Source organism: Ptychodera flava, chromosome 21 (genome assembly GCF_041260155.1).
Source record: "Ptychodera flava strain L36383 chromosome 21, AS_Pfla_20210202, whole genome shotgun sequence".
Lineage (NCBI taxonomy): Eukaryota > Metazoa > Hemichordata > Enteropneusta > Ptychoderidae > Ptychodera > Ptychodera flava.
The window spans coordinates 18,856,117-18,874,382 of NC_091948.1; the positions used below are offsets into that span (position 1 = coordinate 18,856,117).

Below are 18,266 nucleotides of genomic sequence, written 5' to 3' on the forward strand. Positions count from 1 at the left end.
CAGCAGGGATTATGATGTATACATAGCATATGTTGGCAGGAAAATATCCATACGCGTGTTGCGTGAAAAAATATTCGCTGACGATGTCAGAAAATAGGACAACATCACTTGCATTTCTTTTAAACACCGATCGACAGTGGTAAAAACTTGCATGGACTAGTCAAATTGTCTTTGTTCACTGTTTAAAATAAGCACAAGAGGTATTAATTTTCAAGAGCTTCGTGTATTATGTTGATGGAAAAGTCGGGGCAAATATCCCAATTATAAAATTGATGAAAGAGGCAGTCTTTTTTCCTTTGCGGGTGTTATATAACCATCCAGAGTCCTGTTCATTGTTTCGATAGTAATTATACATTGTTGTATCCCATATTCACACAGTCGTTTTATTCCCTTTCTCCATGCTTCCGAATTATAGTAATGCGAAATTATAATGGTGTTGGATGTACTCGGCAAAACTCTGCACTCTCTGGCTTTCGGCCTTTTAGGGTATCAATGTCAAGATAATCAAATAAATATTCCGATGTAAAAGCGTGATGAAAGTGAATATATAGGCGAAATTGCTTTTTACCCGTTCGAAGTGAGCATAATTTCCCCGATACATTTTAACAATTGATTATATTTGAACCAATGTCATATTTAAATTTGCCTCATTGTTTACATTTAAAAAGGAACGCTTGCTTTATTGACTGTGCATTGTACATCCACAGGTTTTACCCGATACTCATGCAAACTTGAATAGTGGATCTGCTTGGGTGTGGTTCTTGTTACAAACGTGAAAAAGGTTGAGTTTTCTTTTTATCCTTCATTTTGGCATTATAACTCCCCTTAGACTTGTACACTCCCATTGTAAATAATGGGATCGCCCAATCAAGTGAGAATGTCACAGAGGTGAACACTTGCACCTGGGTCATATAACCGTCGGCTTTGAGCATGCGCGTAGCTGCACATACGGCACGGCAATGGCCTTACTTTCTCGTGTATGTCTACTGTTTTCGCCTATGTATTAAGAATTAGCAGGACAGCGTGCATGAGACAGTCTCTTATTGCTAAATGAGTCAGAGGTCTCTTCGATGCCTGGAAATTTAGATCAACATGGAGGCAATTTTCAACGGATCCGAATCGCCATACGAAACAACGGAGAGTACGATCGGAGACGGTGATGATATCATCCGAGAGGTGTTTGCGGCATTCTTGGCGCTTTTTGCCCGCCAATCAACAGAGTATGTATTTTTTTTCTTGATATCACAATATAAGAATCTTAGTTAGGAATACAAATTCGCTAGGACTTCACTGTATCAAGAGTACACGAGTAGCCGTCCATACCGACTGATCTGGAGCGTCTTTTACCCGTCTATTACCCGTACTGTTATCTATTCACGGTAGAAAAGGTTCAATGAGTTTGCGCTTTCCTGGTTTGACAGTGTTTTAAAATTTTCAAAAGGCCCAGCTGAGTCGCTGTTTTAGATGTGTAGCGATAGAAAGTAGTCCCCTATTCCCTTGACCTCAGTCTGTTTTCCCATTGAACATAATATTGATTTTCGGAGTGGTGTGTGTAAATACAACCTCGGTGATGAAAGCACAGTCCAGTCCCTCCACACACAGACCCTATCCGGGTTTTTTTGGGTCTATGCTCCACACACGGAACTGTGGTGGAAGCGAACGAATGATCACTTCATACTCCGTTGACCGTGCGGCTAGAGTCCCTGTTCGTGTATGCTGTCGTCGTATGTCTGTTTTTATGCCATTGTGTTTGAGTCGGGGTGACCGACATCACAGTAAATTCTTTATTGACAATGGTGTCAGCCATGTGAATGAATGGAAGGCTATTTACGCAGCACTGTTATGCTCAATAAGTTTGAATTGTATTGTCTACCTATGTTGGCGTGAGTCATACAAAGTACTTACTAAATTCAGATGTAGGAACGTCTCCCTGGATCATGACGTCTCACTACATTCTTAATCAAAAACCCGTAACTGTTAGAAATAGACTATATAACAGTTTAATTACAATCACTCCAGTGCAGGTTGAGGGACTGTGGTTTAATTAAACAGCGAAACGGTATAGTGTCTCTGTATTTCCCATTGTTAAGTTTGAAACTTGCAAAGAGGTGCTGCTTGCGCTCTATTATGAATGGGAACTGCTGCTGAGTTTCCCACGGACAAAATATAGTGCACCCCCGCCCCCACGATACGACGAGGGTTAAAAATGAAATGAAATTCAGTCCCATAAGCGGAGGATGAAATAAATGTAAAAGCGATATCTTCGGAGTAGATATTTTTCATTATTCTTGCAATGAAATGTGTTAAAAAGGCAAGCATTTGTCGTTGCTGTTCATCAACCTCTGTCATAGCTAGGACAGGACTCTTCGATTGAGCATTTCTTTGGGCGCATGAAATCCCATTTGCGTAAATGGTATTATCCCAGGGTTATACAAGGACACCAAAAGTGCGACACCCTTTTTGCGTTTTTCTGTTTTCTGTCGACGTCGATATAAGCCCCTAGAAGACTGTATGGTTGATTGGAGAAGTAAAGGTTCCATTTCGGCTCATTTGTCTCGTAAATCAGAGAAACCTTCGGGTCACCAGCTGGCCGACAACTGAGTAGTCACCCTTTTTCTCATTCAAACGGCGGAAGACGAACACAGTGTTTAAGTCTAAGATTATCTTGGCAAATGTTAGTACATATTTATTTGTGCCCGGAAATATTACATGGTAGAAAATTTATATCGAGCAACTAATCCTATCTTTATGGCGATTGATGAAATGAGAGAAGTGGAATCATATACCTCAAAGAATATCTTTATGAAAATAGATTTCAAAACTCAGGTCATCTCGGCGCGGCGCCGGGGTAAGAAAATGCCACATAATAATAGTTAATATAGTAGAAACGACATCTATTCCCAACATCTGTTTCAGCTCTCAGGTGATATCATACAACCACTTTTTTCGAAATTTTCGTTCACTAAATTACCTTGACGATTGTAGAATGTTATTCAAATGCCGTACTTTTACTCTAGATTCACGACAAAGGCATAAACTGAGAAAAGGTCTTCTTTGGATTCCTTAAGATGGCCGTCCACATGAAGATAGAGACATCGCTATAACATTAAAGTGTTGTTGCTAATTTTACCAATGATTCGTTTTAGTTGATTTTACAAGCATTTTCGAAATCAGCTGTTGAGGTACATCTAGACTGAACTCTGCACGATGCGGGAGATCCCCGTAAACTGGGATTGTTGGGATTGTTACAATTGCATAAGGGCGCCCTGCCCTTGTTGATTGCCGAGTTTACTTTGAGGTATTGACGGTGTCGTATGGACACTGCTGTGTGCCAGTGTTCAGATTTCAGACGTGCTCGATATCGAAAACCTTAAACCTCAATTGTGGTGTCATCTCTTCTGTAGAGAGACTGTCAAAGTACTTTTTCAAATAATTCACGCGAGAAGCAATTTCGGTAGCTGCTTTTATCGGACTTGCTGAATCGAGAATTTCGAAAGTCTCTTCTTGGTCTTCGGAAACCAGGAGTCGCCAACACAAGCTACGCCAACGATTTTTTACTTTAAATCGAAGAACTTCATATTGTGTGAGCAAAATATCATAGTGGAGCATAATCCGGTATGAGAGACGTCCAAGAACGATTATATCACTAAAAAGGTTCCAAAGATGACTGACAATGTTCATTTAAAGAATATTCGATGAGAAGCAACACTTCCAATAAGTCAAGACATCACGACATAAAACACTGACTATATCCAAGATCCGATCCCAAATTTTGCTTCCATACATATATACCCTATGATTTCTTACAACTTCTGAATATATTATAAATTACTTCAAATGTAAAGAATTTAAGTGTCTTGGGTACATGTGTTTCGACCTCGGTGAAAAGAGGTTTTCAAAACTTATAGTGTTATCTTGATCATGAATAATAATTGACGAGATTCTAACAAGAATTCTTATCTTTATTTTTTCAAATCACAAGGGCGATGGAATTAGAGAACCACACTGGATACTTCACCAATGATACCTTACACGATGATCCGTGTAACAGCGACCTCTATATTGCTTGGTTTGAGCTCTCATTCATACCAGCGGTAACGTATACAACGACAATAATTTCCTGAAAGTTTCATCACCTGTTTAATGATGACTTTCTTTTAAGCGCAGTTATAATATCTTCCTCATACCTTTTTGTGACTTTTTGTCATCTCAGGTGTTATGGAGGTCAAATAAACAATGATTCATGGTTACTGAGATCTCATTTATTAAGTTAATTTGATGACTTTTCCAATAATAGAGACAATCCATGATAAAGACAATCTTCTAAATAATTTAGACATTCGATAGACTAAGTACCAGTAATCATCATTATCACCACCATTAAAAACCCTTTATACCATAATGTCTACTGACTTTTTGTATTTACTGTTCTTTTGCAGGTATTAATCTTCATAATTATGACATTTCTACAAAAGCGCAAGCGAATGTGTCAAAACAGTTGTCATGGATACCCAGGAATTGCATAGTAAGTTACAATCATAAATCCTTTTCATCATAAAAAAATGAAGAAGAGCATGCAAATATCTTTTTATTACTTTTTTGCTTCATTCGAAAGTTTAAATCGAAAGCTGCATCACTATATATGTACATCTACATACGAAATTATCTATGTTATGTGTATCTCCGACATTCGTACAGCCCCGCCAACGTCATCGATGCTGATCGTGATAGACTCTCTTACGCATGCGCGTTTGGTGCCACCACCGTTTGTGTCTTGGGCCTGCTTGGTGATGATTATTGGATTAACGTTGATGTATACCAGGTCAACATTATGTTGCAAGGTGAGAATATTATGAAGATAAACTGTTTTGCGATGTCTGTAAATCTCACTTTGACCTGTTTACTTTTAGCTAGTTCAAGCCTCAAAATTTTAAAGACTTTAATTTTGCCAAATATTCAGTAAGGAAACTTTAAACCATTCTCTTTCGAAATCAAAAATAAATCACCAAATATTTCAAAATGGCTGCCATCCCAGTGTTAACTCTATGGGGATTTACAAAAGTAAACCGATGTGAACTTGATTGACAACATGAGCTTCAAGACAAGCCCCCATAAGTGGTAGACCAAAAACGTATGTAAAAGTTTGAGAGTCCGAATACTTGTCTCAAAGGTGCATATTACCTTTAAAAGGGCCATTGCCTGTATATTTCGATAACCACGATCCGTCGAGCTCTCCAGCAGACCATGTGAACGAAATTAATAACACAGCGGATATTTAGTCAATCTACTCAAACTATACCACCATTCTTCTTTATCCAAAATAAACATTATTTTCTCTTTGCTTCAGAAACAGCTTTTGAAACTGAACGTTTTTCAATTTGAAGATCATGATTCCATAATGACTTCTCAGAATGTTTAATGCAGTTTTGTTTTCTTATACGTTCACGATATTAGGTACAATCCTGATCATTGTGAAAATGTTGAATGTTATACTTGTTGGCCTCATCTTCTATCCGATATTTGCGTGTCTTTCTACAAAACAGAAGATAGTTGGCAACGTAATAGGGATCCTGTACACTGTCTTTTGGTAGGTGGTGTTCATGGATTTTGCTGGTCGCTTTTCTTCAGAACTTACACCAAACGTGGTTGTTCTGAGTCGAGCATGTCATCCTTGAATTACACAGTTACATAATTACACAATGTCAACACACAGATTTTGCCTTCAAGCCTACCTATATATGTACACTGCATGGTAAACAGGAGTCAGCAGCACATATTACTATCGATTCTCGAAGTTTTTTTTCTGATGTAGAAAGCAAATTCAGCTGAAGTGCACATTTGTGAACATAGCAGCCAATATTTAGCCTTCGTTGACTCATCCCTATCGTCGATTCATAACACTCTCTCCATGGCATTAAAGTGCTATTATACTGTGAGGTTGTTTATTAGCGATGTATCTCATATTTTATCGAAGAGGGCGCTGCGTGCAATTTGGCATTTCACTGTAAGGTTATTTGCTGTCTTCGATTTCACAGGCTGACGTACTATACCCTCAACTTTATCAGGTGTTCCGAACTAGGAGGAAAGGTAAGGCTTGACCGTAACGTTGTGAAAAGATAGGTCGCCAACATTGCCCAACTTATAAGTAAGTAGTCTTGTACAACGAGTGGAGGATTAAAACAGACCAACGATAGAGATCGACAGGGAAGGAATATTCAATGATTTGTATGAAAACTTGTGTGAATGCGTCCTCTATAACGAAGCGAGAGAAACTTAAAACGGAGAATCAACAACAAATCGTTTGACAGAAGCAGTCATAGGCTTTAGACGTCATTCATGGTAATTTCACTTTCATCCGACATCATTTGATTATTTTTTATTATTGTCGGTTTTATGATGTCTACTGGAGTCCTGCTTGCATAGCTCGGCATCATGTCTTGTAATATCAATGTTTTCTTAATAGGCAAAGTTCTCCCTATGGATTGTCATCGTCACCGATGTTCCAAACATCATATGTCTCGTGATACTAGCAGTTCGATTTGTTGTCGGCATAATTCTTGATATCAAACACTGCTGCTCCAGGGTGAGTATATGATAAATGTTTGGGTCGACATTCTACCACTCTCCTTTCTGCGATACTTTTCATGGAGTCTAATTCTGAACTTTTCGGATATTAAGTCTATCAAATACTGTATGTATCACACAATCTCAATGCCTTGGCACACCAACTATCAGCTTTGCACTGTTTTGTGACCCCCGAAATCACAAGCAGAGGCAGTTTTCATAGATTAATCTGGAAACATGGATTTGTTCATGTTTATGTAGGTCCTACAGTCTGGTAGAATGCGTCACAGCAACAGATATTCAGACACTCAATTTGAAGCTCTTAGAGTAAACTACTGTAGCTTTCACAGTCTTATTTTGTGAAAATCTAGAAAATGTTTTTGCCTGCAGAGATAATTAACGCGGTTATGGCGGCCATTTTGAACTTTAATATCGGTAAATTTAAGATAATTTATTTAAATGATACCTCAATTTGCGCAGTGAGCCCCGATTTTTATTCTTGATTTTCAAAGAGAATGATTGAAAGTTTCCCGAAGGAAAGTTTGAGCGAAAGTTGAAGTCTTTCAATTTCGAGGCATTTACCATCTTGAAGTGTAAAGAAAAGAATATGAACCAATGCAATATACACCGGATACACCGGTATGGAATTCACGTGTGGCCTGACAACCAGAGAGAATTCTTCAGAACAGACTGGCGGAAATCTTATTTCGTTTCCAGCATTGGACAGAGTCACTTTACTAGAGTAACTTTTCAAAGAACAAACCAAGTATCAAATTAGCGTCCATCTCTCCAAACCGATGAAACACTGACTACGTCGCTTACCACGCTGGTCAAACGTTTTTTCCTACTTGTTTTCATTTTCCAGGACAGCAAAGAAATGACGAAGAAAGACGACTTCAGAAAGTCTCACCACTACATATATGTCAAAAGATTATTTACATCGCCAAAAGGGTTAGTATATTCTACCGCATACCGACACGATATTTATTTGCATGTATGATATATTTAATTGTTATTATTTATTTTTATTATTTATTTATTTATTTATTTATTTATTTATTTATTTTATTTATTTATTTATTTATTTATTTGTTTGTTTGTCTCTTTGGGTTTTTTTTGTTTACAAGTTTGTTTGCATTACTTACTGCACCATTTACAAAGACAACTTTGCGAGACATCCGCTTCACTGATTGGAACAAGATTACAAATTGTCAGTTTTTCGTCCGCAACATAACATATTCTTTGTTTATTAAAGTTACTTTCCTTCATCTATGTTAATGGTTAAGAAATTGGAGACTTATACCACAATGTCTGTGCATACTCGGTAATTTCATCTTTTGTTTACGCGTTGCTTAATAAATTCAAAGTTCTGGCCACTCGACTATAACTGGGCATAATTGTGAATGACTTAATTCTTAAACCGATAAGAATTGAGAGCGCAGATATGATGACATGAGGCTAATGTTAGTATTTTTAACAAATTCATAATAAAAAATCCGCCATACTGTGAGAATCCATATAAAATGCCACCGTAGTAATACGGTAACCTTACTAATTAAGTTACTATCAATTTCATCCAGGGCGCCCTCAACATGTTGGAATAAGCTTCGGAAGCTGATGTATCAGAATAAACCAGGTATCTCCTAATCTCTGTTTGCGCACTTTAAAACACACACACACACTTATGCGCACATACACAATCTTGTACTAGTCATTGCTTGGGTTATGTCTCTCGCTCCCGCTTGCGTCGATCTAGGTTATCTGCATAATTTTTAACACGTTCCCTTGAAGAACAAAATCAGTTTAAAAAATTACAGGGCTCTAGGTATGGTAAAAAATTTCTGATTGTATCCCATCACGTCACCATGCCATGGTGGTAGGGTCATGGTGTTACAATTATTGATGCAACCATAGGCCTGTCCCTCTCGCGCCCCAGGGTCTATGGGGCAAGCAAAACATTCCTGTTTAGCTCACGTGTTCAGTTAGTTGCTAATTTGCAGTTTTAGCGAACTTTCCCAATTAGGGACAAAAAACTGCAAGGACTTTACCAAAGTTTGTGAAGCTTACTATGGATATTGATGAGTCAATGACATTGTATTAGTGAAAGACGTTTTGCAATTCCATGTCAGGTATTTCATAAGTTTGCACTTTATTAAATATTCCAAGATGCCACATTAGCACATAAACAGGAAGCACTTGACCAAATCTGATGAAAGTTGCTATATCAGCCGATTGGTAATTTGCTTAATGAACTTTCAAAGTAAGTGATAACTTGATTGACGACCAAAATTTATGAAAGTGCTATGTAAATTGATGACAAAGTTATATAACAGTAGTGAAGGACATTCTGCATTTTCGCATCAGATAATTTATAATTTGCATATTTTACGAGCTTTCACAGTTTGGCATGTAAACCTTGTCAAGTCCTACGGCAATTACAGTCTTGCTATGTAATTGGTGATACAATGACAGCATTCAGAGAAGTTTAGTATTTTCATTTCAGCTGATTACATATTTGTATACAGAATGATTTTCGAAAGTAATCTATGGTGACGATTGTTCGAGATGTTGTTGATCATGACAATTTCAATGAAATTCAAAACTTATGGCAAAAGTTTCAATTGACAGACAGCTGCTATATTTACTGAAACACGGGAATATTTTTGGTTCCAATATCTGGTTATTGTTTATGTGTCACTGTCGGCTCAAAAACCGCATCGCTGCATCATTTCTGCATGAAATCTAGGATGAGAAACAACGCTGTATATAGTATTTATGCATTGTAACCTACACGACTGAATGTGTAATTTAAAATGCTTTCTAATCCTGCCAGGTTTTAAGTATTCAACAAGAATAGTGTGCACCATGACGGTGGCTGGTATTGTTTTATTACAGGTGAGACCTAATCCATGACCTCATTTGCATAGGTCACACACAGTAGATGCATCGATTTCCATACGTTTAAAAAGCTCCCTCGACTGAAATTGTGATGACGTGCATGCAATGTACAATTTCTTGTTTCATTAACCCCTGTAATCACGTGGAAATGCATAATGTTTAGCTTGCCTGTGTAGTGTGCATGTGATTTGTATTATGTGTACAGTAAAATTTTAGTCGGGTTTAGAATTCATTTGTTATCATAAATAGTGCATATTGTACACGAAATGTTGGGGTAGCAAAGCTTGCTCTTCGTCTTTCTATGTGCTTTGACGGAAAGAAGAAGAAATAAGATTGCTTTTCAAAAATTATGAAAATAAAATCAAAAGTTAAACATCCATAATTGTAGCGCGACTGTAATTTACTGGTCCAATTAATCTTTTCGCTGATAATGATATTCAAGAAAGATCATTATTGTTCTCAACAGCTCCGATCGGCGAAAATAGTTTTTTAGTCCATGAGCTTTCGGAGAACGTTTGGGGATCTCACGCATGATGTGTATTAGTGTGTCGTTACTGATAACTTGAATGTATTTGTAATATCACTGTGGGTGCACAACTGTCAACCGCCACAATTTCTCTCACGTGACATTCAGTTGCAAATAATATCCAGAGCACAAAAATGTCTTGCATACTTTGCTAATATTACGGCTTTTATCTATCAACTTGTAGGTGTCAAGTATTTGGTCATCATTCATCGAATTGATCATTTTGATCTTCAAAGAATTCTCTGAAGATCCAAAAGTCACTTTGGCTTTCCAGTTATCCAACGCCACGGAAATCCACAGTGATCTCAAGGATTTCCTTGACGCAACTTTCAGTAAGTTGTCTTCCGCAAGCTCTCTTTGAAGGTGCTGCCACGTAAAAATACTCAGATGATTTTTGACCTGTCGGTTGTTTTCTGTTGAAGGCTGTGGTGTCAAGAGGCCGAGTTTTCAAAATAATCTCTTTTCATTTTCGAAGCTTAATATTACGAATACGAACTGATTTGGTATGTCTGTGCGCATGTTTGCAGTCATGAGTCCTATCATGACCTGTGATACAACTTCGATTATCAGTAACGGTGCCGACTTGTCGCGCAGGAAAGTTATTCGGTTATAGATCATTGAGAGCGGAGTGTACGTGGGAGAGAGAGAGAGAGAGAGAGAGGAGAGAGAGAGAGAGAGAGAGAGAGAGAGAAATCATACTCAATTTTATTATTATGGTTCATGCACTCGATTTTGTGATCCTCTGTTAATAAAATTTAAAAGTCAACTGATACACATTCAAGCCTTGCGGTAAATGCGAATGTGAACGCAAAATATCGCCCCCCTTAAAAAGCCGAGGCAAACAATCTAAATTTTCCTTTTCTCTGTTTCACATTTCAGTAACGTTCGAGTTTTCCTATATATTTACCTTGGCCCTTCACTATCTTTTCCTGATACTGATGCTAGTTTCGTATAGGTAAGGTGATGTGTTACGTGATGACCGGTCACGTGATTGCAAAATACCGTCATCTAATTTCGCACAATCCGGGATATGTCTTTTACGAATTGTTTTGATCAAGTCGGAGAAGTCATCAAAGTTTATTAAAGTGAGTTTTTGTTAGGAATGCTTGATTTTTGTCTTCGATTCCATTTTATACCAGTGCTGTTTTCATTTCATGCAGTAAGTCTCGGTTCAAGTGTATTGTTGGAGACCGTGCACTGCATTTAGGCTTGGCTAGCCGAATGACAGAAGAAGAAGAATGCTTTGATTAAAAGAAAATGCTATAATATTGACAGTGTGAACGTGTTATTTATACGTTTCTCACCAATATCTTGTCTGACAGACAACATATGTTGCTGCTCTATCGTGGAAAGAAGTCACATTTTCCGAGGCAAAAACTGACTCCAGCAAGTACATTGGTAAGCACATTATTGTGAACTGGTAATTTCAATGAGCAAAAAGTCATCACTATATACATCATGTACTGTAGTATTGTAATATTGCGGTAAATATCTGTTGTCCTCGCACTCACATGAACATCTTGTTTTTCAAAAATTCGGTTCAGGATGACAGAATATTGACAGAATTGTCACAGAGTAGCCTATGCCAACGGCAAGCATTTTATTGAACAGATGCGAGCTTTTGATGTGAAGTGAAGGCCAATCGGTGGAAATTATTTGGCAGAGCTATACCCACAGAAAGTGTTCTAAAGTCAGAATGTACTAGTATACGACATACTGCAGCAGCTGCTTATGGAACTATTTTATCATCCATCGATTCAATGTGATTTCAGTCGATACTTCCTCCGTTCACCGTCCTCGAATTAAAACCAAAACATGAACATACGAATTATAAGAAGAAGACGTTTGTCCAAACACAGAAAACGCGTGACAATATTGACAATTTTAGTTTTATTAAACTGTCTGCATCACAACTTTTGCAGACACCCAGTTTTATCTTCTTCCAACAGTCATGAAATTTCTTACCGTACTTCAACACCAATCTGAGAACAATTTGGTTAAGTTCTATGGCATCGGTGTACTTATTGGGGTATTTTGTTTATTTTCCAATATCAGGTGTACAGCTGGCGTTATGCTGGATACCAGGTCGCCTATCTCATGTGGAGTGAGTAACTTGAACTTGAACTTCCAATTTTCAGCACATTTTGCTAAAAATTATTCATGAAAAATTTAAAGAAGGGCGCGATGACTCATAATATCCACAATTATGTTTAAAATTTAGATGAATACTTGTGGGCGTGTGGGTCTTAAATATACAGATATCCTTCTTACTACTCCATAGGGTAACCAAGTTTCCCAAAAAACACCCAGTGTTTTATCCCTTTTTTTCTTTTCAATCTAAGGTTGGTTTCTATGGCACTTGGTACTCTGGATTGCATGTCTTGTTTTACTCTATGCCATAATATTTCCATTGATGAAAGGTGACACAAACATCCTGCTGGATTTCATCAAATCATACTGGTTAGTATACTAAAATCATGTCGTGGTTGTATTTTCCTTGCCATATTTGTCGGGCGCCTTATACCTTGGGGGTTACGTGACAGTGTGGTCACACTACGGATTACCATCCTGTGGAAAAATTTAATGCATGCAGACAGACAGACTTTCACAGGGTCATATTCTGCAGCATTTTATATACTCATTGTACATCTTTACAGAAGCGATCTTGAAGACAAATTAAAGATATGGTCAAACTTTACAGCATGTCTCTTCAATAACAGGTTGGTTTTATACAAAGAAACAGACTAATCGCCAGCCTCATTGTGAACCCGAATTTATTCTCCGCAGGTTGACGCTTGTGATCGGTTTCGCACTAATATACTTCCAGGTGTTGCTGGCTAAATTATTCTTTCTTCAAGAGAGAGGAAGAGTGTTAGGTGCCAATAATAGGTAGGTAGCAAGAATACAGACCAATAAACCAATAAAGTCTTCCTGACCTCTCATCGAAGACAATTGTACGTATTAAAATAGCGAGGTCTGAAACATTTTTTATAGACTATTTGAGGAATACGTTTTTCAACAATGCATCCTTTTCCCGGATGCAGATGACAAGTACCCAAAACCATTTAATACAAAGATTGCCATTCTAAGTCACAGTGTTTGACGTTTTGAACATCGAGTATCAAAATCCTGAGCCGATATGGTTGAACGGTAATGTGTTAGGACTAAAAGGATCAAAACGGCCACATGAAATTTGAACAACTTTTTCATCTAACATTGAGAATCTTATCGAAATAATTAATGGTCAGGAGAAACTCATTTCATTGTTTCCAGATACTAAATAGTTTAATAAATGTGCTTTGGTCTAAAAATTACAGCAAATAATTAAGCTTATATTCTTTTAATGCACGGAAGATTTTATTGGCTCGTTTTCGAAAAAAGATAATAATCGAGTGTTTCCGCAAAAAGTGAAAAGAGAACAATGCAGCGCTTTTTAAATATCTGTGCATTGAAAATACTATCATGTTTTCTTAAGTAAAAAAGACCTGGGTTATTCACACTTTTCTTGATTTCAAATGATACAAATCTCATTACCTAAAGAATGCGTAAAGCTCTAGTGATTTTTGATGATGATTAGACTACTCTAACGGATTCCATTTCATCTTAACAGGCGTTTGTTTTATGTCATGTTCTACGTGCTTTTCTATTACGACATGGTAATTGGTTTGTTTTCCTGTTTGCTGAGAATCGTGTACGCAGTAGTTTTTGGGCTGCTGTACCTAGGACGAACAGACAACGGTGTTCTCATGCGAAAGTTTGAACTGTGGGATCCAGGTGAGAATTGATATACGTGCATGTGCGTTACTTCAACTGTGTTTGAAGCATTTCATGAAATGGCGAAACTTGTTATACAGCAAAAGCTGATTTCTACGATGATGGTGGTGATGGTGGCGATGATGATAATGATGATGATGACGACGACGACGACGATGATGATGATGATGATGATGATAATGACGACGACGACGACGACGACGACGACGACGATGATGGAGGCTGTATTTTATTTGACTTATTTATCATATCTCAAATTCAGGAAAGTGAAAAAGAAAACAGACAAGACAAGAATTATTGCGCGCGGACAATACAATTAATTTAAAAACTTATTTCCAAAGTAGTCTGTGAAAAAATAAGAAGAACGAAATATTTGACATCACACTAGTTTGCAGCTCCTGTATCTAGTTTTGTTTATCTAATACGCATAATTGCACCGACTCACAAAAATAATACACACACATCAACATCAAGTATCACCGTAATAGTGACCCTAGACGGTACTGCTTTGTAGGTTACAAGGCGTATTACGGATTCTTAATGGTTGAAGAGTGCCACACACACCCAGTCCTCGTGACCTTCAGTAATCTTTTACAAGAATCATTGGCGGATACTTTGGATGACGAATATGGAATGGATGCTTCCGTGCAATGTAATCCGTACGTTACCGATAAAGGTAAGAAACAACGGATAGTAATTTGCATATCTGAAGGAAATCAGGTCACAAACTCCTACTGGAAAAAACAGCGCTTGTTTGAGGGGTATATGTAGCGAATAAATAAAAACATAATCTCCTGAGACAATCTTGAATTAATTCTACTACTGTTACATCTTAAGTTTTGTAATCGAAGGTTATGTTAATACAGTATTGAAAATACCATTGTATAATGATTCGTCATTTTCTGTTTTAATATTTGTAATCTTTGTGTTGTTTATTTCAGTCATTTTACTGGTGTCTTTTTCCACTGTTGCAGTGGTTTGAGTGAATTCATACATTTTCACCATAAGATTCATTTTTGTAGCTACAAGGGCCTAAGGTAAAACATGACTAGCAAGCAGTGAAACGAGCGACATCGTAAGTTAAGGGAAATGGTCGTTGGAACTGCGCCTGTGCGAGTTCCTGGTTTACAATTTATTTCGTGCACGATATCTAGATGCAACTCATCATCATAGCTGCAACATTTAAATTTAACGATGTAGATTATGACAGACATGTTTTGTTACTTTCGTCAATCACCATCGTACCTTGAATACATTGTTGACATCGGTCATATGGGTCCCATACGACCTTTGAGCGTAGTTCCGACGACTGTATCCCATTAATATTTACATTAAAACAAAGTTGTCAACTGTTTCGATATGCAGTTCGTATTTATGGTTGCACGGTAGATAAATTCGATGATTTACGGTTTTCTATTGTTCTTTTCCAAAACGTAGAAACGGCGAATTCAACTCACGAGAAGAAGATCGATGCAAGAAGAAGGAAGAGAATCCGTAACATGTGGCATTTGACATACACACTCATCAAGAACCCAGACCTAACAAAACTGCGTAGAACAGTACCTGTGGAGAAAGACACAATCGAGGCAGGGGCCGAAAATGAGGGCGTAAGTGAACTATTTGACAACAACCGGAGACGTAAATCTCCTGAACTGATCATTTGAGTCTAACCTTCCCCGTTTCATGGGTGGTAGGGCGGTTATTTTGCCAGCACTCTATAAATGGGTCCGCGTACTTGTGGTCAACTTGTCACTGTGTTGACGTTGATTTGCCTAGCAAACAGACGAACAAGAGGAATGTATATGTACTTGTTTTCCTGAGACAACACGTGTTTATTAGTCCCCACGGACGAAGTCCGGGGAGACTTATAGATTGGGTCATGTCCGACCGTCCGTCCGTCCGTCCGTTCACGCAGATATCTCAGACATGCCCTGGTCAATTTCTTTCAAACTTTGCACAAAGATAGTACCCTACCCGATACAGATGCACGTCGATTTGTTTCACAATGCGATCAAATTTGGCCGTGTTAGAGGACTTTTTACTTCACACCTCCATAGACTCCCATGTATAAGTCTGTTTTCCATAGACTCCCATGTATAAGGCCAAGAAAAATAAAAATTTAGTTTTTCATCATATTCATATTGCAAAAAGGATGCAGTGACAGTTAGTAGTCTCCACGGATGAAGTCCAGGGGGCTTATAGAGTGGGTCATGTCTGTCCGTTCGTCCATCTTGAGTCAATCCGTTCACGCAGATATCTCAGATATTTTGACAAAATGTCACGTGACCAGGGTGACCTTTGACCTCAAATATACATATTTGTCCATAACTCAGTAACTTAGCAATACAAATTTTTTTTAGAAAATGTCACGTGACCTCGGTGACCTTCGACCTCAAATATACATATTTGTCCAAAACAGTAACCACAAGTGCTACACCCTTCATGTATGGTATGATGGGACATCTTATGACGCCACATACTGTACCTCATTAATTATGCACATGCGCATATCTAATTCTGAACAAGCCAATTCAGCTGGATGTCTGATTTTTGGTACATAGGGATAACTATAGGATAGAAATTTTTTGACAAAATGTCTTGTGACCTCGATGACCTTTTACCTAAAATATACTTTTATGTCAATAAATAAGTAACCACAAGTGCTATGTCCTATATATTCAGTAGGATGGGAGACCTTATGACAACACATGCTTTACCTCATTAATTATGCACATATCTAATTCTGGGCAAGCGAATAGAGCAAGAAGTCTGATTTTGGGCATATAGGGATTAAGTAGCAATACAATTTTTTTTCAAAATGTCACGTGACCTCGAGGACCTTTGACCTTGATTATACATATATATGCATAACTCAGTAACCACAAGTTCTATACCCTTCAATTTTGATAGGATATTAGACCTTAAGATATCACATCTTGTACCTCATTTATTATGCACATATGTATTTCTTGGCTGGCCAATACTGCTAGAGGTCTGATCTTTTTCCCGATTTACAACCATAACTCAGACATGCCTCATGTGTTTCAAATTGGGAACAACGACATAGACCTATGTGCCCATAGATCTCAACATATAAACTCCAGTGATACTTCTTAATGACCACATTTCCCTGCCCCATCAAGGCTAATACTCCTATTACAAGTGGGGACTATGTCATTGTCATTGACTTGTTCCATAGTAGATTAGGCCCTTTAAAAACACACTGTGAGTCATAGTTGGCGAGTGTTAGCTAGAGGGTGCCGACTGTTTCGAACTTCGATTTCATACTTTACCCCTCAGTGTTGAATAGTTCTTGGAAAAGTCCGTTGGTCTTACGAAATAACTCGAAATGGACATCTCATCTTATATTTCATGAAAAAGACGTGTGATGGTGCCTTTTGGCATAATTTTTTGCACAGTTTATGGTCGGAAACAATCCATAGTACTCGATACGTTTCACGCACAACAAATGGACAAGTGAGATATAGAATACTAATAATTGACGAACATATCAACAATCTTTTGTTCTTGTGATCTTACACAGATGATGATGGATGCTTTGGAAAGTGGAGTTATTGTGACAATGATGGCAGATCAGAATTGATCCATGCGAAATGATCTATCGCGTCATGGAAGTGCAAAAGCTGTGCAAATTCAAGTAGGGTAATTATCATTTGGTGAAATCTCCTATCGACTCGAACGCTGACAGGACGGACTGTGAAAATCTTTTCAGTCTGTATAAGATTAAAATATGAAACTAATTTTACTTGTGTGTTCAAGAGAAAGTGGTGCCCACTGTTCAATATGTGCAAGTATATTTAAGTACACGACATCGAAAGTTCAGCAAGAACATATTTAAACGGCGGTTGAACAACTTCTACTCACTTATGTTCCTGTTGGACTGGGCCGGCCGAAGCGAGAGAGTGACAGTACAGATCAACCGTATTTGCGTTGAACTATGGTAGACAGACAGTAGCCCGGATGTAGGATGGAAATGTGAAATGTAACTTGTGCAGAATACTAAATGGCCTTGTACACAAATCTGGGCTATAGAAAGTTTCGGTAAACAACTCAACTTTGTAGTTGATCCCCCCTGCGTTACGTTGATCAAAAAGACAAGCATTCATATGAGATCACTGTACATATCATTTTCCATTCGTGCTCAGTTTATTCTGATACTTGTCATTTCAGTCACATTTACGCCGATTTTATTGAAATTATGTTCAGTGTTCGATGGAAGTTTCTGTATTCCGTATTGGTATAAGTACATGTACATCTAAGCCCGAAAAATTTACATATCGCATAGTTGTTTCATAGCGTTTTCCCATGGACGTGTATGCAATAAGCTTTTATAAAAAGAATAGATTTCATTTTTAGTTTATAATAAATTTTAGTTTATAATACACCATGTTTGAAAGTGAAAAACGGATACAATTTGTTATTTATTTGTTTATTTTTAGACCCCTAAAAATTACACACACCAATTATACGAGGCTGAACTACG

At 37.7% G+C, this 18,266-nt stretch overlaps 1 protein-coding gene across 2 annotated transcripts; it reads left to right on the forward strand.

Moving 5' to 3' along the window:
* The first annotated feature begins 909 nt into the window (after window positions 1–909).
* Window positions 910–18,196, forward strand: LOC139121618 (stimulated by retinoic acid gene 6 protein-like). Of its 2 annotated transcripts, none has more exons than XM_070686667.1 (20): window positions 910–1,220; window positions 3,983–4,094; window positions 4,440–4,525; window positions 4,699–4,841; window positions 5,455–5,587; window positions 6,036–6,087; window positions 6,464–6,583; window positions 7,430–7,515; window positions 8,145–8,200; window positions 9,398–9,459; window positions 10,173–10,320; window positions 10,868–10,943; window positions 11,311–11,386; window positions 12,044–12,092; window positions 12,331–12,448; window positions 12,776–12,877; window positions 13,599–13,762; window positions 14,277–14,438; window positions 15,200–15,369; window positions 17,307–18,196. In XM_070686667.1, exons 1-20 carry the CDS (start codon window positions 1,093–1,095, stop codon window positions 17,364–17,366), a joined length of 2,103 nt encoding a protein of 700 aa, XP_070542768.1. In that variant the 5' UTR covers window positions 910–1,092; the 3' UTR covers window positions 17,367–18,196. The 2 variants fall into 2 exon arrangements, with proteins under 2 accessions (XP_070542768.1, XP_070542767.1); XM_070686666.1 differs by having other exon boundaries at window positions 959–1,220; window positions 3,977–4,094.
* Window positions 18,197–18,266: the final 70 nt, after the last annotated feature.

Excerpts from the sequence above, each read along its gene's own strand:
- LOC139121618 (XM_070686666.1), top strand. The coding sequence starts at position 1,093 with ATGGAGGCAATTTTCAACGGATCCGAATCGCCATACGAAACAACGGAG. Across the intron at positions 10,321-10,867 it reads TTTCCTTGACGCAACTTTCA|TAACGTTCGAGTTTTCCTAT; the intron begins GTAAGTTGTCTT and ends TTCACATTTCAG. Across the intron at positions 14,439-15,199 it reads TCCGTACGTTACCGATAAAG|AAACGGCGAATTCAACTCAC; the intron begins GTAAGAAACAAC and ends TCCAAAACGTAG.